Genomic DNA, 21,778 nt, shown 5'->3' with positions numbered 1-21,778 from the left:
CCTGATGATTCTATGGTAAAAATAAACAAATATCTTTTCAGTCGTTCATATTAATGGGTCTTAAGAATAATATATAATCTTGGATTAAATTTATAATTATTTAAACGATGTATAATGAACACGGAGTACAATAAATTAATCTTTAAACAATAGTGTACATTCGTTTAAATATTACATAGCTCGTAACAAGCGTTAAACATAAAATAATTTCAATATATTTCAATAGAGTTCTGATCTCCGTATCTTAGACTACATTTAACGTCAACAAAAATAAACGAACGTTAACTGACTTTGACCTTTATCGATCCAGTCTTCTTTCGCATTCCGACGAGGAAACATCGAAGCTCTCTCTTTCCAAACGACTAAGATTACACAATTAATACTTTTAGGAAATTTTATAATTATTTAAACGATGTATAATATAAGCGAAGTACAATAAATTAATATTTAAAGATAGTATACATTTGTTTAAACATTACATAGCTTATAGTAAGAGTTAAATACAAAATAATTTCAACGTAATATTTAAACGCAATTAGGTTTTGATTTCCAGCTCGTAAACTACATTTAATATCAACAAAAACAAACGAATATTTAACTAACTTTAACCTTTATCGATCCAGTCTTCTTTCGCATTCCGACGAGGAAACATCGAAGCTCTCTCTTTCCAAACGACTAAGATTGCAGAATTAATACTTTTGGGTAATATTATAATTATTTAAACGACGTATGACGTAGACGAAGTACAAGAAACTAATATTTAAACAATAGTACATTCGCTTAAACATCACATAGCTCGTAATATGTATTAAATATAAAATAATTTAGAGAAACACACTGAAACATTATTATATTTTATATTATTCATATTATCTTTTATATATATTATATTTCATATGTTATGTATTTCATCATAAATATCGTTAAACTAATAACTATTTGTATAAGTTTTAATAGAAATAAGAAGTATAAAATTAATAGAATTAATAAACACTTTTCAATTAATCTATTTTTATTATTTATAATCTGGCATAGTCTTTTCTTGCTGGTTTCTGATGTACTACTATTTTTACTATATACAAAAATTTGTCATACACTAACTCAATTGTTAGGTTATATATAGAAGGTTATAACATAACAAGCTTATACACCGATATGATAGGCGCATAGTGGGGACAGTGTTTTCCTATTACGCTCGTAGTTCATATTTTGCTCGTACCTGTCGCTGAAGTCGCATATGTTACAATAGATGGTGAATAGTTTTAAGACCATTGTATTCAAATTTAATAAATAAGTGTAATATTTTTCACTTTTCGATCATTGATCTCATATAATTTTTATTAAAATCATAGATGAAGAAATTTCATGTAATAGAATTAAAATACTTTTTATACGATATCAATACTTTTTTTGTCGTTTAGTTAAGAATTCTTTACAATTCGATTGGACAATATTTCGTATAATTTATATAATTATCAGGTTTAATTAAAATACATGACCTTTTAATAAAGTTATTATTAGACATATATGTTATATCTTAACTCGATATTATTGAGAATATATAATGGGATATAAATACCTTATAACTATAGTATATATACAATACAATGTAAATACCGTTGAGCACATTAGTTACATCTAATTTTCATTATATTCAATAGAAATATTACTTTGAACAAAGCCTTAATAACATAATTGACAGTTATTAGTTTCTATAAGTATTAGCGCTGTAATTCACTTCTGGTAAATTGTCAGCACAGAACTCTGGTTGCAGTGTCTATAGTTAGTCTATGCTTTGGTCTTCTTGTATATAGATGTATTTAGATTGAAAAATGGCTGACGGGGGAGATACATTGAATACGTTATCAGGAAAAGAGGCTAGAAATACCGTCAGCGATGGTCCAGTTACTGATCCGGCTTCAAGTACTAAGGTAAATTATATTTAGAACGGTACGATGTCATTGAAGATATCGTAATTTTTACACCTCTCACGATCATACTCAAGTTTGATGACCAATCTTATATAGGGATATTTTTGGTACCATACTTTTACAGCTCTTTTAAAATTTCATTTTGATATAATATCTAAAAGATGTATTCTTCTAAAGTCAAATATATCATTTGTATGTGCGTGTATGAAACAAATATTATCCCTTAAAATTGAACTTAACGTTTATTAAATACTGTGTGTCTCGCTTTTCTTTTCATTCTTTTTTGTTCTATATACATATATTTATGTTTCTTCATACCTTATGTTACGTTCGTTTGTTGTTTCATTACTAAAGTCTTTTTTTAAAAGCTTTATTTAATGTTATATAATTTTGTATCAAATATTGATAAAAATATAACTATGTTAATTTATTTAATCTTTGTTAAACTTTTAAACTTATGTTATATAAAACAATAATACAAAAGATAATATGTAATATATAAACTTTCTTTTTTTTTTTTTACAATAGTGTATTTTTTCTTTATTTATAATATTATAATATAATACCACAATAATACTGCCTTAGGGAACATTTATATTTTTTAATGGATATATATATTGTATAATATATTTTGAGTTACCTTTAAAAATAACTTGCAAATAATTTTTTTACAACTTTTATTTTTATTTAACTATTATGATATTTTTTAAATATATTTTAGAAATTTATGATATTATAACATATAAAATTTATCTATTGGACAAATCATTTTGCAAATGACTATATATGTACAAAAAATTATAACATATTTGTAAGTGTTAAATAACATTTAATATATTAAATTGTGACTTGAATGTAATATATATGAATTTCTATGATAATGACAAATGTCTATACAATAAGAAAGATACAGACATGCTATCTATTAATGTTATGCAACATGGAAATACATTCTGTATAGTTGGTTTGATAATCTAAACTGAAATTGAAGACACTTGGTTTGGGAAAAGACTGTACTTGGTACAGCTGTTATACAGCTTGTATAATTCTGAGCTAACAGTTCTTCGAATACTTTTAAGCACATAAGTTCTATCTATTATATTGTTAAATATAAAGTGATAGATCTAAGTACAATTATATTCTGACTTTTGTTAAAATGGAAATGTCAGAGAAGAAATTATCAGAGTCAAAACAGGATTTAAATATTGTATGTAAACATTTTTTCTATATTATACTTCTTATTACAATAAATTTTCTTTGACTTCATTCATATAAATATATTCTTTCTATTATTCTTTTAATATAACTTTTTTTATGAAAAATTCATTATCATAAAAAATTTTAATAATGCTTTACATAAGTACTGTTTTTAGTGCAAATATTTGATTTTGTCAGTATAATATAATAGCTGTTAAATATATATTTGCAACTGATATAAATATTACTTATTACAATGAAAATTACAAAAGACATAACTTTTTAATTATGTTCATAAAATCCAAATTTCCATATTTCATTTATCTAACATTCATAAACATATTATCTATATCATTAAATTTATCTGCATATTAAAAATAATTTTATTTCAGTTTTCAACATTTAGATATTATTTTGTTTATTTATTTATGGATATAATGTATAAATTTAAAAGCATGTTAGTTATTATATATCTGTAGTCTGTCATTATAATGCTTTTGTTGTTTTATATGTACAGTGTTATTCTCACAGTAGTCCGTAGGTTCGGTACCAATCACTCATGCATCGCTCATTTATAAGCCTAGATACACTACATGGGCGTGGCACAGTTCATTCTAAATGAATCTTTCTCAAATATAATTGAAGTAATTATGGAATATTTGAAGGTTTTACTGTTAATGTATGTATAACAAATTTAATTAATCAATGCTATTCATTAATTCATTATATTGTTAAATATGACTAATACTTCTCAAATACTAATTCTAATTACAATGATTTAAAATAAGTAATTTATTTTTTATAAAGTATATTATATTCTCCATTATATTATATTTTATATAATTTTTTAATTGTATATAAATTTCAGAATTATGTTAATTTTGAATTTTGTATAATTTGATATTATTTTAGATAATTTTAGTTAATGTCATTATTAAAAAATTATTATGAAATAATTTTTTTATTACACATTGATTGATGCTTTATTTGTTTTACATATAAAGTATAACCTTTGGGAGCTTTGTACCAAACTACGGACTGTATTATGAAAATCTAATGCATTTGAATCATGAAATGGTGATTATTGTGATTTCAGAGCCTTGAGGCATCAAATAATGCCTTTCACGGCCCGAGAACAAAATTAGTAAGTAAGAATATATGTGTATCAAAGACAAAGTAAATTGTACCCTCTGCCATAAACAATCTCTTGTCACTTCCTCAGGATTGCTTTAATTCCTTTCAACTGTGTAAAGGTGGTCCACGCCAATGGAACTGTCATTTTTTACCTCCTTACCAGTGAATACAGACTAATAAAGAGATGATTTACTTATCTTCATTTCCTCCAAATTCTTTAATACAGAAAGTATTCACATAGATAAATCTGTATACTATATGTTTTAGGTTTAGTCATACATATGGAAATGATTTAAATTATTTATATACTGGTGTAAATCGTCTATATTAATCTGTGTCTATATAAAATAAAATAACTTCATTCGCACCATTGAGTTCGTAATTTTATTTAATTCATAGCAGTCTATTGAGCATTCATGAATGCTAAAGATATTTAATTTGCTTAACATTTCTAGGATACTAAATCTGGGGCTTTAAAGAAGTCTAGTCGCTATCGCAGCCGCTCCTTATCTGCTAGCAGCACTGACAGTTACAGTTCTGGTATGAATATAATAATGATTATTTGTTGCCTTTATGCTTCTTAATCTTTCTTTAAATCATTTTTTGAGGAAGTGAATGTCATATATATTATATATATATGCTTTTGTGTTAATGTTTTCATTATTAATTTATTTAAAATATATGTATAATTTAAAATATATGCACTTAAAAAAAAAACAATTATTGATCATGATTGATACAAATGTGTTTCATTATTATGCATGATTTATCCATACAAATACAACTTATTAACTCCAAAGTTAAAATTTTATATAGAACATGATTAACTCACACTTGCATTTTTTGTGGCACTAACTGTTAATGTTGTGGTATTTTGGTTTTATCTTAGCATCTTATACAGGAAGTTCATCAGATGAAGATGATGTATCACCACGTGAGAAGATTCAAAAGACAGAAAAAGGCTTTACTGACTTCTGTGTGCGGAATATCAATCAGCATGCCTTTGGGCGCAGAGAAATTGAAATTGCAGAACAAGAAATGCCAGGAATCATGGCACTTCGTAAGCGTGCAGCAGATGATAGGGTATCTTTTTGTTTTTTTTTCTTATTTATTTATGATTTATTAACATTTGCTTACCCATGTAATAATTTATAAATTTTGTTAATAATGATATAAATTACAATGTATAAATGCTTTCAACAGCCATTGAAGAATGCTAAAATTGTGGGATGTACTCATATTAATGCCCAAACAGCAGTTTTGATTGAAACCTTAGTAGAACTTGGAGCACAAGTACGATGGGCTGCATGTAATATTTATTCTACACAAAATGAAGTAGCAGCTGCTTTAGCTCATACTGGATATCCAATTTTTGCTTGGCGGGGTGAAACAGAAGAGGACTTTTGGTGGTGTATTGATAAGTGTGTTGCAGCTGAAAATTGGCAACCAAATATGATATTGGATGATGGAGGAGATGCAACGCATTTGATGCTTAAAAAATACAATGCCATGTTTAAAATGATTCAAGGTATAATGTCTGTTGTTTCTCATTAATATTTTTTGAAGTTATATGTAAATGATATTTTTATGTAAGACAAACATATTTTAGGTATTGTTGAAGAGAGTGTTACAGGCGTCCATAGATTGTATCAATTGTCCAAGGCAGGCAAATTATCCGTCCCTGCAATGAATGTAAATGATAGTGTTACAAAGACCAAATTTGATAATCTTTATAGTTGCCGGGAAAGTATTATTGATAGGTATGTTGATATTATTGTTATGATAAAAATATTATCAAAAAAAAGCATTGTATTCATATATATGCTGCTATAAATTCTTTTTGTAAGCTCGTTTTATATAGTTTAAAGAGATCCACAGACGTTATGTTTGGAGGAAAACAAGTTGTAATTTGTGGTTATGGAGAAGTTGGCAAAGGATGTTGTCAAGCTCTTAAAGGATTGGGTTGTATTGTATACATTACTGAAATTGATCCAATTTGTGCATTACAAGCTAGGTAAATAAATATTCTGACTTCGAACTTTATCTGACTCTATAGATACGTTCTGTAATATATATATATTTTTTGTTTTACAGTATGGATGGGTTTAGAGTAATGAAGCTAAATGAAGTGATTAGAAATGTCGACATTGTTATTACTGCCACAGGCAATAAAAATGTAGTTACTCGGGAACACATGGATAAGATGAAAAATGGATGTGTAGTATGCAATATGGGACATAGTAATACAGAAATAGATATTGTATGTTTTAGTTCTTTTTTTAATTTATAGTAGTGTAAAGTTATATTGTTCAAAATGCTTTGATCTTGACTTGTTTGGAGGAAGAACTCGTATTTCTTCTATTTCAGAACAAAAAAGAAATATATTGGTAAAAGATTAAGATCCCTTTAATATGTTCTTAACAGAACAGTTTACGCACTCCTGATTTAACTTGGGAAAAAGTAAGATCTCAAGTGGACCATGTAATCTGGCCAGATGGAAAGCGTATCGTCCTCCTAGCGGAAGGTCGTTTGGTCAACTTGTCTTGTTCCAGTATACCTTCTTTTGTAGTCTCCATTACAGCTGCTACACAAGCACTGGCTCTCATCGAACTGTTTAATGCTCCGCCAGGCCGTTACAAGAGTGATGTTTACTTGCTTCCTAAAAAAATGGGTATTTATGAAAAATATATTACAATTTAAAAGGCAATTAGTATTTTAAAAATTTGAGTATAGACACTTGGTCATTATAATATAAAGTTTTATTAATTAATTTTTACTGACTGTTCTATTAGCAAAATTATTAATAAAAAATATATTATTCTGCAGATGAATACGTCGCTTCATTACACTTACCAACATTTGATGCACATTTAACAGAATTAACAGATGAGCAAGCAAAATACATGGGTCTGAATAAGGCTGGACCTTTTAAGCCCAGTTATTATCGGTTAGTATATATATATATATATATATTCACGTAATTCGTGAAGATATAATATTAAGAATTTCCAAAGATTTCTTTTTCTTTCTTCATAGAAATTTAAGTTCGTTTAGAGAAAATGTATTTTTTGAAATGGAAATTATACTTGATTTGTGTGATTTATTTGTTTCAGCTACTAAAAGTGAATTAGAAATTTCTCTTGGAACATACGTGCAGTATTTAAGAAATTAGATTTGAAATTATTGAAGCTATCCACTTTCACTATTTTTTGTTTTGCTTCATTTAATATGAACGTGCATGTCGTTTAGTAATGAATGCACTATTGTGTAGATTTTTCCTTATAAATTTACAGATGTTTTCAGTGTACATTGTAAAATTGTACAGCTGTAAGTTCCGAAAATCTAATGCATTATCGGAATTTTCGAAACTCTGTCAACATTTCTAATACATAATCGGATCTTTTTTACTATTTATTTTAATTAGTAATGCAAAAATTTATAAAAATCAGAAAATGAAAATGACGAAAGTTGTTCTTAAAATGATTTTATAAAGATATAATTTTAATGAGCAGATATTCACGAAACAGTCGAAATAGAATTAATTTTTTTTTTCGATCGATATTGTAAAAATAATCGAAATAAAATTAAGTATATCCGATGAATTAAAATCTTTAAATTAATAATATTAAAAAGCCCTTCATTTGAATGTTGATAAACTTTATTGAATTCATAATTTCAATTATTAAATTCACGTGAAAAATAACATTACTTTCATATATGGAATAGAGTTAACAGAATTAAAGTATTACTGTAAACTAAAGTATTATTGAAAACTCGTATGATTTTGAAGATTCAGTCTCCGAATGCATTTTTTAATTTATCAATGAAGGGTTAATATATAGCAAAAAATTATATTTAATGCATTAAATATTTTTATTATTTGTTCTTTAATTATTTTCTTATTACATACATCTTTTAACTTCAATAAAGCAATTAAAAAATGATATTAAATTATTAAAAAAAAATGTTGAACATGTTCTTATAAACAACTGCCCATTATTAGAATTTGTAAAAATAAAATAGCAAAATTTTTCCGATATGTTTTAAAAAACAGTAATATTATTTAATAGAATAATGTGCTTTATATCAAATCAGCCAGAAAAAATGTAACATATAACATGCAATATTATTATCAGTTTATACATGCACATCATACATGATACATTATTCTATATGTAAGTAACAATGTATCATGACAAATGTATTTAAAAATATTATCCACAATGCCATTAATCTAATGATTGATGTACATCTCATTATGCAATAATATAATTTTTCATTATTTATGTTATAATTCTATACAATTTTACGTAAAATTTAATAGAAATAAGCAACTAAACGATCGATGTATAATGCAATAACACGATAATTATAAATATGATTACTGAACATATGGGTATCAGTGTTCCTAGAATATTATAGAATGGCCTAAGCCTACTATAGAATTATGTGACGTGCAAATAAATTTTTATACGCGCATAAATACAATGACAAATAATAACAACTTGCGCAATAAATTAAAAATTATGTACTCATTTATTCTTTGCCAAAAATCTGAATAGAAAAGTATATTGATCATTAGGTGATGAAGTGGAAAATTTAGTATGTTATATTAATATTATAGCAAATTAAAAACAATAATATATAATATAGTTAATAACGAGTAAAGTCTTAGAATTGATAATTGATTTTAATTAAATATGAAAAATAACAAGTAACATTATGTTCACCACAATAGAAAAGGGATAAAAGTACCTTATATATAGATGTATGTATGAACACATTGTAAAATATAGAATAAAATAATAGTTGCTAACCACTTCAATATTATAATATATACCAAAAAATAATAGGATATAAAAATATAACGTAAAATATAAAATATAGATTACAGTATTTCAGCAATACTACTAAGCCAGACAGCATCTGTGATTACGTTTTTGACAATAGACATTTAGCATCATGCAGTAGAAATTTATACTTCAAAATTATTAAATATCCCGATTATAGTAAAGTCATTGATATTTTTGTAAAATTTATTCCACTAATAAAATGTGTAAAATATTACCTTCAATGGATACGCATCATTATAATACGTAAATTTGAAATGTTAAAAAAATGATATAGATAAAAATTTTGCTCGTCTCTAAATTATACAAATTGGCTCAGTAAATATTTACACAACAAGCAAATTGTTACTTTATTAGGTAATCAATATGTAGTCAAAAACAAAAACGTAATGTTCAAATATAATAGTTTATATATTTCAGCATAATCATTATAAAGTAACTATTTTCGAAGCACATATTGACAGCATTCTTCAAAGATAAGTTACAAGATTTCTTGTAAATATTTAAAACGTTTCCTGTACGAGTATTGAAAATAAAGTAACTTTGGAATATACACACTAAAAGAACATAAAATGGCAAGTTTTAACGGCATGGCATACAGACAATGGCATAATTGTTATTTTGTAGTAAGTTAAACTAAACGTAACCACAATCTATGTAATAAGAAATAAATAATAAAACCAAAAAAGTAGTAAAAATATATTTTACAGTACTCTGTACAAGACCTCACTAGAATTAGTATCATGTTATCTTAATATAAAAAGATATAACATTAATTTCGAGATGATAAATTCACAAAATTTAGAATATTTTATAAAAGAAATGGCAAATAGTTCATATATATATATATAATATCTGGCGAATTAACTCAACAATCCAAAGCACTATATTTCGACTCCTATATACAGGGAGCTCAACATTATTTATATGTTCTGTTAGTCTCTATTGACATAAATTTACTTAGATATATAATATTTACATAAACTGATTCTTTTACAAGTGATTGCACAAAGATTTAATTATCGTAATATAAACATTAGAAAATGTGTCACATACATAGAAATCATAAAGTATCATGAATGAAGTCACAGGAAGGATTTAATTTTGACATAATCAGTTTGTTACTCATAACACTGAGCCCCCATAAGAAAGTGAAGGTAAACAAACATTAAACATCTTAAAGAACTATTTAGTATTTAACTAAATTATAGAAAAATCGTATGATTACATACAAAAATAAAACATGAAAATAGGCGTTGTATATGTGCCTGATTCGTTAAAGACAAATTAATAAAAATATAAACATTGACACAAGTATATCTTATAAAAATGTGTAGCACATCAGTAGTTCTATGTTTTGTTTAATTCCAATTTTTGTCAATTTAGCCTAGTATACTTTTGCTGTGCAATAAAGTACATTTTTCTTCTTTATAAATATGTAACAAAAATAGATAATAATAGATATTTATATGTACAGAGGGGATATGTGAAACCTATTAATAGATAAGCTTGATTACGTTCTTAAATTAATCTATAAGCCCATACAGCAAAAAATACTTATTTAATTTAATATCAGCATACACTGCAATAGTATGCATTTACCTTCGTTTAAATAGCTCATTATGTCATTTTTTGTCGATTTATTTCGCCTTAAAAAGACTATTGATAAATCTTTGTAGAGAAATAAATTCGAAAATCGGACGCACAAGTTGCTTATTAAAATTTTGTAAAGTTATCACGCGAACTAGGTACATTTTTAATATTCTGTATACACATTTTATATATAAAACCGTTACGTAATATTATAATATAAAATTAATTAATTGCATTTGTAATACATAAATACCATTTATCAATGTTTAATTATACTGTACATTATTTTTATATTAATCATAAGATAAGAAATCATTCGATGTTTCGAGAAGTATACAAATCTTTATCGAGTGTCATATGTTTTTTATGCTTTCTCTCATGTATAGTTTATGTCCAATGCTGTAATTTTCAAATTTTTGATTACCCCCATTTTAGTATTCTAATTATTTAGAAACACCCATTCTTTTATTTAAAGGTCGGGCATCATATACTATACACTTAACATGATTAAAAACTAAGTAGCATTTGCATAATACACATAATGCATTGCATATTCGCGATTTGTCTTAATAATAACAACATACGAGTATACATAAGCTCGTTTTATGTCAGAATTACATAGATGTTAATTCATCTATATAACTGAGTAGATCGTATTTCACAAGTACAAACAATTTATTTCTCAAGTTCAAATATATCTAACAATCACAACAATTCTTTTGTAAAATATTAGACTGTTTGAACTTGTAAAATTACTCAACTCTAAAAAATCCAGGCCTTTTTTTATTCCAGCATGATTTTGTGCTAATTGTATTTTATAGCATGTCAAATAGGAATAAAGTTATATTTAAAATTTGTGGTAATTAACGAATATAAGAAATGAATATTTGTGCAAAGAGAAATAAAATTTAATAAAATAATATGAATTCTGAAAGTATTAATATAATAATAATTCTGCCTAATTTTATATTGCATAAAGCAAAATATATACTGAAAATACTAGTTTTTCTTGAAAGGCAGTAATATATACAATGATATAAAAAAAGGCCTGGTTGTAAAAACTCGCGTACTCTGTCAATGACTAGCTTAAACTATGCATACATATATTCTTGCTCGTTTTTTATGACTGTTTCAATGGCATTGCATTACTCAAAACTTTGTTAGAATAGCGTTTTTATCACTTGCTATATAATTTATAAAATCTCTACTAGATGTTTCGTTTTATTGTTAACAGTGTATAATCGATTCTATTTTTATTCTGAATTAGTTCTAATTTATATAAGATATTTATTTTTTTTTTTTTTTTCGTTAACTTTGCACACTGCTATTAATGATAATAAAATACTATAGAAAAACAATAAAAATAATATTTACAATTGAATAATTTGCATATGCAAATAGCATGTAATACAAGTTTTAATATAATTTGTTTGATGGACAGTAATACGAACAAATAATTGTTAAATTTTACTCAAGTAACATCTCTATATATGATTGCACTGTTGAGAAATAAGTAAAGATATATTGTATTTTTGTTTGCCTCAGTATTTGTAGAAATATGGTTTCAAGAAGAATATCAGTATGCACATTGCTATCCATAAGAAGGATAATATAAATCTGTGATTAATTATTTCCAGTTAATTTCATGTAACATCAAAGTAAATTTGCTGTTAAAATTTATAGTTTTTTAAAATATACTGATTAATGTTAATGATATGATGAAAAACTTGTTGCAAGATTTGTAAAGACAAAACAATCATCTCTCGAGAATCACACTTATCATAATGCATCGATGTTTAAATAACAATTTGATTATTTTGACAACAATAAGTTGTCTATCGATAGATATATGCCACATAATTTACTTAATTTATTCTTATTACTGTTATAAAGGACCCTTTCATCACAAAATATATGATACAAACGTAATACATTTTGTACATACTTTCACAAGTGAGGGCACTTAGTATTTAATATATCCATGAATCACTCATATCGCGTCATTTACAGTATCACGATATCACATTATCCTCAACTTCATATTTGATGCAAATTTAAAAGATGCTTCCTCAAGTGCCAACCTTGATTATAGTTTGCAGAACACTCGAATAGATGCACAAAATAATGTAAAAAAAAGCTCATGCCAATACATCATTATGTACATCTATATTTTATAGGATATAATGTCCAAGGCCCTCATTGAAAAGATTGCATTTTGAAATCATAGACGAACTATGTTCAACTGCATTCTTCAAGCACCTACGGACACATCGTTTTATTGCACCACATGATTCATTATGTTTTATCTTCACTATAAAGGAAGTCTTAGTAACATAAAGTATAAATTCTATAACCATCAAAAGTTAATTTACTTCTTCTCATTGCATTGTACTTGGCACAACTGTCACTTTACAATATTGTTCGTCTGATGACTGACCAATAGTTTGTGGCAGTGGCTTTTCAAATCTGTCATGTTGTGTATAAGGTGACGATGTTGTAGATGGTATTTGTTGATCTAATTTTGGATTTTCTGCAATGGTCACATATCCCGAGCTTTTATTAGTAACAGGCATTATTTTATCAGTATCCAATCCTATGCTTGGTTTCAAATTTCCACCTGATTGCCAATACAAAGGAGATGATGTTGGAGAATCATCACTTTCACCTTCATGTATTTCTGAATTGGAAGTTTCTGTTTTTTCTCTTTGCTGTTGTAGCATGTGAAAAACAGATGTTGCAAGAACATATGGTTTTGATGTTCCATCTGTGGTACTATGTGGAACGCCCGATTTTTGCGAGGAATCTAATGTAGTAGTTGCGGCATTAGATTTTTTTGTAATTTCAGGTATCGATGACACGGTAACATACGGCTTTGATGATGAATCAATCAAAGTTTGCGTTAACGTGGTCGGACTTATAAAAGAAGAAACGAATGGTTTATTACAAGAATCTGTTAAAGATGTCGAAGCAAAAGGAGTAGAAACCATACTTCTCTTAGAATCCGTATTACTTAAATTAAATGGTTTTTTCAATGTATCTATTATACCTGTTTGTACATATGGTTTAGAAGTTTTATCTGAAACGGAAAGTGGCGTTATAGTTTCGGATTTTAATTTATTTCGTTCCGTAAATGTTATGTCGTCAAGGTCATGGAATGAATCTGTAACTTTCTTATCTTTTCCTTTCTGCTCTAAAGAAGCCAAAGTTATATAAGGATTAACGAGTTTGTTCTCTGTTTTGATGCCAACAGTTTCAGTCATTTCTGCGTTTTCTTCTGATTTAGATCTCATAGGTTTAGGAATTCCATCAATTATACTGTAACAGCCAACATTGAAAGGTTCCTTGGGAACCAAGCTTGGATTACTGGATAATTCTTCAGACGAAGGCATACTAATATACCCTGTTGATGACCATGTATGTTGAGAAGTAGTGTAACCTGTACTATCAGTTAAATTAGGAGTTGATCTTGCTAAAGATGATGTATCTCCTATTATGGGTTCTCCAGATTTTGCCACCTTTACATAAGAATCCCAACGAGCAGATTCTGTTACTAGTACAGGTCTAGTGACACCAACATTTCTCTGGCGAAGACTAGATGATTCCCAAGCTGGTAAAGTTTCAAGCAATTTGTTAGGTGAGACTGGTATTGGATCTATTTCTGTTCCACTATCACTAGAAACTTGTGAATCTGATGTAAGAGAAGATGTAACAGACTCTTGTCCACTTGAACATCCACTTGAATCAGCAGAGGATTGTCGTATGTGTTGTTCTCCCCCTTTTTGAAGCAGTTTCTATAATAATAAAGAATCATTGTAGCAATAAGAACTATTATAATAAAAAGGAAAGTTAATTATCAATATTACCATAAATTTAGGATATGCCTTACCATATTTGGTGCAAGTCCTGGTGGTAATTTGACTTCAACGTCTTGCATAGCCTTACACTTTAGCCACATCCTGCAATGAAGAAATCGGAAAATACGGTAGATTATAAAAAAGTAGTCTACATCGCGTAAAAGAATACAAATAAATTACAAATAGAATAGTTAGGAAGACAATAAAACAGAATTTCTATTTACCTCTTGGACGTATATGCAAGACAAAAAAGAAAAGCTACACCACTCAGACTACCAATCACCCATATAACTACCCACACTTTAAATGACGGTCCTGTAACACAAAGGAGTACATTGAACAATAGATGATATAGTAAAAATAATTAATTTGTATAGTTACCATCACTATAACAGTTTCCTTCTCCAGGATCTGACCAAGGTCCTTTTAGATAAGTGTTATCTGGAGCTATATTAACAGCTCTTACACGAAATTGGTAAAGTCTTTCTCTACCTACAGTTTTGCAATCAGGAATAGGCAACTGGGCGTCTACAATGTATTACAATAATTTATGTAATATGATATTTTGTTTCATTTATATAATTATATTAAATATACCTTACCAGTCTTTGTACTATTTTGAATTTCACCATCGCTAGAAAATATTTCATAATAATCTAAATGACCAGCTGAATTCTGTGGTTTAGACCATATGACAATTACTTGACTCGAATTCATAAATCGTACATTTGGTACATGAATTTTTCCGGGTACACCTATTTCCGTGACTTTATAAATTGTCGGAGATTTTACACTACAAGACACAGTACAAGCAGCAACATTAACGCTATAATTTTTGTACGCTAAAAGTTCTTTTAATTCTATATGATTAGCTTCTTCAACTTTTTGTGCACGACCATTATAATAAACTTCATAATATCGAAGTACACCATTCATAGCATCAGGTGGTTTCCACGTTATAAACATTGTTGTATTCGTAACGTTAACGATTGTAACATCTTTTGGTGGTGTACTTGGTGCAGCTTCAAGAGTTGTGTTGTATAAAGGATCACTATGTAAACCTTCTCCACTTTTTGTTAATACAGCCACAGCCAACATATATGTAGTATAAGGTTTTAAGTTATTTACTATGCCATGTATTGTATGAGGATCTGCTTTAATGGTAGTATTTAATTTAGAACCTTTACAATTGAGATTAAATGGAGACATTATTGGACAATAGTAAATATTAAATCCTTCTACAATGCCAATACGGTCGGAACAATCCAATTTCCATCCAACTTCGATAAAATCAGAACCAATACGATTTATCCACACAGATTTCATTTTGCCTACAACTTTATTATGAATTACTGTACATGATGCCCAAACCATTCCACTACTTCCTTTTTTCGTATTTGCCGAAATTGCAAACTGATACACTTTTTTTGCGTCAGGTACAGTCATATTATAAATTGTAGTATTCTTTGATACATGAACCCAATCCAGAAAACCCTATAACAGAATATATTAATCATTAAAATATTAACTATAAAACATACTTTTATTACATATTTATAACAAATCCTACATACAGTGCATTGATAAGGTCGATCGCGTTCATTATCGCACCAAAATATAGTGTAATTTGTAATTTCTGTATTCATACTAGGTGGTTTCCATGATAATTCGTATAAACCTCCGTCAAATGCGATTTTAGTAAATGCTACTGGTTCACGTGGAACTGAAATGAATTCAATATTAATATTTTTCTATTGAATTCTATATATATACACACACACACATCATATATATTCTTATATCCTTACTTTCAAATTTGCTTGGTACAAATATTTTAGATCTCTCTTTACTCATACCAATTATATTTGTTGCAACAATTTCGAAACGATAACTATTGAAACTTATTCCTTTAAATTTTGCATATGTTCTGGTTGTCTCATTTGGTATAAGTGCTAATTTTCGTCCACTTTCTTCTACATAATCAATTTGATATTTAAAATTATCACCATTTTCCAAATATTGTGGTATAGCTTGCCAATATAAATATATATCTCTGTTAATGTTATTTTCTGCTATTTCAAAACTTCCAATATCAGTACGTGGTGGTAATGCAGGCACTGAAAATATCATATATATATATATATATATATATATATATAATTAGAATATGTATTCTAAATTAATAGTTAAATATTATCTTACATCTTGCTGGCGTTCTAAATGTAATATCACTAAATTTACTCCATTTATCTTCCCCTACTGCTAGTGCACTTTTCATGAAAACACGGACATCATAACCGGTATTAGCATATTTCAATCCAGTAAGATTGTAATATCTTTTGGGCATGTGTATGTCATTTGTAATATTGATTATCTAAAAACATCATAATTAGAATGAATATATAATGATAATTGTACATAATATTTTGTTTGTTTATAAAGTGCAGATGTACCTGCCAAGACTTTTGATGATCCCATTGATTTTGATAAGTAATTCTGTGATGTAAACCAGGAGGAAAATTCTGCATTGGAAATGGCACATTCCAACGCAAGATTGCACTATCTGATGTTTTGTTAATTACAGATAAATTTGCTGGTTTTGCTGGTATAACTGTGAAATATAAATAGATGATAGAAAACAAATCATTATTGAAAATGACTATAGAAATAATTTATAGTTACAAACCATGAGCAAAATGATGAAATTTATATGATACACTTATATTTCCCAACACATTTTCTATATTTAATATAAATGTATAATATTCATATGGTTGTCTATATATTGGATTTGTAGATGCATCCCATAAACAAGTATTTGGTTTATTTTCTTTCGGACAAGGATACAACTTTCGGCCTCCTGCTCTTCCAGGTAACTTAAATACTAAGGTAAATCTCGTAGTAACATAATTTTGCACTGGATCCCAGGAGCATATCATATTTTCCCAATTGTGAGATATACAACTGAAGTTTTGTGGCTCTTGGGGTTTAACTGTCAAGCAAAAGTATAATAAATATAAACTTAAAATGTACAAAATGTATTCTTGCAAAAAAGTTTTATTGAATTTAAAAAAAAAATAAACTAATGTTTTTTATATGATTGAAATTATAAAGTAAATAATGATATATGTTATATAGCAATATATTGAATTTTACATAACAATTTGTATTTCTGTATTGTAGTTCTGTATGTCTATATTGTTTTTTTATTTCTTATTTTATATTTTTTTTTATGATAAAGAAATTTTATTACTATGAGTTAAATATTAAAACAAATATTTCCAAGTAAAATTTGTGTATATAACAACGTTTGGATTCTTAGATACATTTAATTTTTTATATGCTGTTGATATCTTAAAGGATGCATAAGCAAAGTTTCCAAGATATACTCATGTCAAGTGTCAACTTCATGAAGCTAATAAGTGGGGGAATTCAATACTCAGTCTTGTTTCTATCTATCTTTTGACCCAGGCTGATAAGCCTATATGAATGACGCATTTTCGTAGGAAACTCATATTGCAGATATAAAGTTTATTTTATAACTAAATAAATTTCTTATTAAAATTTCCTATTTAAAGTTTAAAGTAAATAAGAAACTCGTTTAAAAACTCCTAACTGTTACGCAACTTCTATAGTGTATGAAAATATCTATAGTATATGAGATAATAAAAGTAATACTTACAACCAATAACAACTTTATTCAAACAAACTGCTTCATATTGTTTATTATGATCATTAGATAGTCTCAATTTACAATAGTACATATCTTCTGCAGGAGGTGGTTTCTCTACAGACATTGATATTGTAGTTTCATTGACAATAGTAATATATTCTGGTTCCATTTCTTTCATATTGCGAAAGAATACTAGATCAGAAGAATTTTTTCCAGGAAATACAGTGTCTATATACGTCTTATTTAATATACAAAGAATTTTCAAAGATTGACCATATTCAAGAACAATGTCACCTTGTGGCCAAGTCCCTAGAAAGTAAAAATATTATATGAAATTATTTAATCTTAATCTAGAAAATTCATAAATGTAAAATAAAATAATTTATTGTATGATGCTTTATGTGTTGATATTGAGAAAAAAAAAATCTTTTATATGAGCCATTTACTTTAAGTGACCTAAGTTCATTTTTAAAAAAACATTTATAGTACTTACAGTTCTATGAGATTTTATTTATTTTTTTTTTACAGTTTAAAAAAGTGGACTTAAGTTACTTTCAAAATAAATGGTTTATATAAGGTCAGTAAAGCCATAATTTTTTTGAAATATTTTAATAAATAATATAATAATAATTAAATAATAAATAAATATTCTTTTTATATTCAATAATTATTCTTAAATGTTAAACGTTTAATTTAATTAAAAAATTTGCTATTAATATAGAAATTGTAGTAAATACAATTTCAATAAAATGATGTTTATAATTAATTTATTTGGATTTAACATTATATATTTTAATATGAACCTAAAACTGTATTTTCCCTGCATCAAATATAGATATATCCATTTGGCTCAACTTTGGAATTCCAAAAGAAAAGATAAGAAGAATGTTTTATTTATAATTCTAGTAGACTGATGTTATTTCTTAGTTCTATATGATAGACTTACTTCTATATGAAGTAACTCTATATAATCTGATGGCAGACTTACTTGTTATATGAAGTAAAATAATAAAAAATATTATCAAAATATATGAAACTTACATCCAGGAGTCTTTAAACCAACTGCACATTGACTGGGATCTGCATTACAGATATTTGTACATAACATGCCAATAATAATTACAAAAACTGTCCTCCAAGTATGACTCTTCCATTTAATATCTGTTGATTGTGCAACTGATAAACCTAAACTATAATCAGAATAATCTCTTGTTACAGAAGATCTATTTAACAAGTTAAAATAGCTGCACGTGCACAAATAATTCTTCATTAAATCACAACAATCACTTTGCCTTATTTCACATTTACACGTAAAACATTTAACTTCTTTTTCCAATGAACACTGACAAATGGAGCACATTTTAATATCACATTTGTTATATATTGGACAATCAATTGCTTCATTTTTTAAATGTGCTTTATCTTTATGATATAACAAATGATTTCTGTCTGTACAACCATGATTTGTTGGTTCTATGTGGTCTCCACAACTTTTATAAGACTCAGACATACTATGTGCACCTGTACACCAACATTTATCATGCTTCAATCTAGTCTCTGATTTTAATAACGAAACTCGACTCATTTCTCGAGGATGTCTTCCAAAACATGCTGTATTTGAAGACATATTGAGCTCCCATCACTGAAAAATAAATAAATTGTCTTAGAATGATCTTACGAAATAAACTCTTTAACCATTAGCTTTGAAAAATAATAAAAATTTACATAAATTTGTAATAAAAAGTACGTTTTTTAAGAACTTTCAAAAAAGTTGCACTACTATAGTAATATAAAGTAATAAAATGATGAAATTATGAAAGATGTGCAGTGCACGAAAGCTTTAATGCAACTACCGCATGATAGGATAAGAGATCAAGTAAAGAATCAAATCAGATTAAAAAAGGATTCATAATCTATCTATAAAACAACGATTCATTCATCTTATTTACTAGAATCATTTAAAAAAGATCAAGTATAAAAAAGCAAAAAATCCAAATGTTCTATCTAATTGCAAAAGACAGTAGTTTCCATGTTAACAAATTCATATCATTATATATGACTCAAGTATAACATGTATTTTTCTATACATGAGTTAAAAATAAAAATTTAATCAATATTATAAATTTTATTACTATGAATATACATACTGTGATCAAAATTCGCTAACATAAACGTTGCATATTACTGAAGGAATAGGAATCTTAAGTATCACTTGCATTGAGTTTTATATCATGAAAGCAAAAACGAAAAGAAAATTGAAAGTTCCTGCATGTCTTGTCTATTATGTCAAAATTATAAAGAATTTTAATTTATAATCCAAATAAACCTTTATCAAAGGCAATATGCACGCGTACAATCATGTTTTATCAAACCTCCATACGTGTGTATGAACAATAAGTAGTTGTGTATCTAGACCTAGGTATATATACAGGATCGTGCATATGTCGATCAGTAGCGTAGTTGCGCGTGCTTGCGAGAATGTTAATTGGTTAAAAAAATTGACCGTCGAAGATGACGATGATATTATAAACACGGGGACATACGTTGTACATTACAGAAAGAGAACACGACGTGAGATCAACAATGCGTACGTCTCGAAGTACGCACATATGTACGAGCATATACGTACATAGATACATACAACAACACATGTAGGAACATCGAGCCTCATGGCAAACGAAAAATATGCGTCCATCGATGGTCTCTTACTAACAAAAGAAAAAGCTATTATGCTATTGTATCTTTGATACGCGGCATATAGCATTGCGAAAATAGGACTTAGGAATAAGGAGAACTATTAGTAAGGAAGGGAAAAAGTAAAGGTGTAGGGACTAGAAGGAAGGTGTGTGAAGCAGCGGGGAGGGGAGGGGAAGAAACATCACGATCATGGGAAAGTCCAAGAAATCATAGGAATAAGAACGAGAGAGTAGCTCACCCTCGACTTGACGCCGTCGAATTTCTGTCTATCTCTCATTGCACTTCCATGAAATCTAAATAATCCGTCTTCATGCCACACTCCACTTTACTGTGTATACTTCTTGAAAGACACACACACACGCGCACTATGAGCAGGAGCAACGAAATGAGCAAACCCGTTTTACCCGCTGGGTATTAATGCTTTCCTCGACGCACCGTAAACGCGTTATCCCGATGTATTATTGTTTTCCTTCTAAAAGCACAGACTCCATCGAACGCGGTTATCACGAGTCGCAATTTCCACGCACGTCGCAGCCGCATAAATCGGCCGTGTCACTTCATATTTGCGAAAAAATTCTGTTTACATTCCCCGAGAGGGGCCCAAGAATAAGTGTATATATATATGCGATATCACATTCTGGGTAAAAGTACGTGCGATCAATCGACAGTGTTACCAATCTGATGGCTGATAAAGGCATAGTTAGTAAGTCTTTTTAGAAAGGACCGAGAAAGATGAGTACTTCCAATCGTCGTTTTCCGATCAATGAAAGATATAAATTTAATGAATTAATCTTAATTGCATTTTATGATAATTCTTTTTTATGCCGATATGCAAACATATCACGTTCA

At 27.8% G+C, this 21,778-nt stretch overlaps 2 protein-coding genes across 8 annotated transcripts; one reads left to right on the top strand and one right to left on the bottom strand.

Moving 5' to 3' along the window:
* The first annotated feature begins 608 nt into the window (after window positions 1-608).
* On the top strand, window positions 609-9,081 carry LOC122629812 (adenosylhomocysteinase-like 1). Of its 6 annotated transcripts, XM_043813635.1 has the most exons (12): window positions 609-702; window positions 1,815-1,931; window positions 4,225-4,272; window positions 4,718-4,802; window positions 5,152-5,345; window positions 5,466-5,790; window positions 5,872-6,022; window positions 6,124-6,276; window positions 6,357-6,522; window positions 6,687-6,933; window positions 7,089-7,209; window positions 7,376-9,081. In XM_043813635.1, exons 2-12 carry the CDS (start codon window positions 1,833-1,835, stop codon window positions 7,380-7,382), a joined length of 1,596 nt encoding a protein of 531 aa, XP_043669570.1. In that variant the 5' UTR covers window positions 609-702; window positions 1,815-1,832; the 3' UTR covers window positions 7,383-9,081. The 6 variants fall into 6 exon arrangements, with proteins under 6 accessions (XP_043669570.1, XP_043669568.1, XP_043669572.1 ...); XM_043813633.1 differs by lacking the exon at window positions 609-702 and having other exon boundaries at window positions 1,647-1,931; XM_043813636.1 differs by lacking the exon at window positions 609-702 and having other exon boundaries at window positions 1,651-1,931; window positions 5,164-5,345.
* A 423-nt stretch (window positions 9,082-9,504) lies between these two features.
* LOC122629809 lies at window positions 9,505-21,687 on the bottom strand. Of its 2 annotated transcripts, none has more exons than XM_043813618.1 (13): window positions 21,168-21,687; window positions 19,274-19,874; window positions 18,242-18,541; window positions 17,246-17,551; window positions 17,013-17,170; window positions 16,762-16,933; window positions 16,368-16,676; window positions 16,134-16,282; window positions 15,162-16,053; window positions 14,941-15,087; window positions 14,784-14,874; window positions 14,592-14,661; window positions 9,505-14,496 (listed from the first exon to the last, which is right to left on the bottom strand). In XM_043813618.1, the coding sequence occupies exons 2-13, from the start codon at window positions 19,857-19,859 to the stop codon at window positions 13,084-13,086; spliced, it is 4,593 nt and encodes a 1,530-aa protein (XP_043669553.1). In that variant the 5' UTR covers window positions 19,860-19,874; window positions 21,168-21,687; the 3' UTR covers window positions 9,505-13,083. The 2 variants fall into 2 exon arrangements, with proteins under 2 accessions (XP_043669553.1, XP_043669554.1); XM_043813619.1 differs by lacking the exon at window positions 21,168-21,687 and adding an exon at window positions 20,380-21,156.
* Between the last annotated feature and the right edge of the window lie 91 nt (window positions 21,688-21,778).

Source organism: Vespula pensylvanica, chromosome 6 (genome assembly GCF_014466175.1).
Source record: "Vespula pensylvanica isolate Volc-1 chromosome 6, ASM1446617v1, whole genome shotgun sequence".
Lineage (NCBI taxonomy): Eukaryota > Metazoa > Arthropoda > Insecta > Hymenoptera > Vespidae > Vespula > Vespula pensylvanica.
Note: the sequence above shows the minus strand (reverse complement) of the source record. Positions and strands in the feature narration are given on the sequence as shown.

Excerpts from the sequence above, each read along its gene's own strand:
- LOC122629812 (XM_043813635.1), top strand. The coding sequence starts at position 1,833 with ATGGCTGACGGGGGAGATACATTGAATACGTTATCAGGAAAAGAGGCT. Across the intron at positions 4,273-4,717 it reads ACGGCCCGAGAACAAAATTA|GATACTAAATCTGGGGCTTT; the intron begins GTAAGTAAGAAT and ends TAACATTTCTAG. Across the intron at positions 6,523-6,686 it reads GTAATACAGAAATAGATATT|AACAGTTTACGCACTCCTGA; the intron begins GTATGTTTTAGT and ends TGTTCTTAACAG.
- LOC122629809 (XM_043813618.1), bottom strand. The coding sequence starts at position 19,859 with ATGTCTTCAAATACAGCATGTTTTGGAAGACATCCTCGAGAAATGAGT. Across the intron at positions 17,171-17,245 it reads ATTTCATCATTTTGCTCATG|TTATACCAGCAAAACCAGCA; the intron begins GTTTGTAACTAT and ends TATATTTCACAG. Across the intron at positions 14,875-14,940 it reads AGGAAACTGTTATAGTGATG|GACCGTCATTTAAAGTGTGG; the intron begins GTAACTATACAA and ends TTTGTGTTACAG.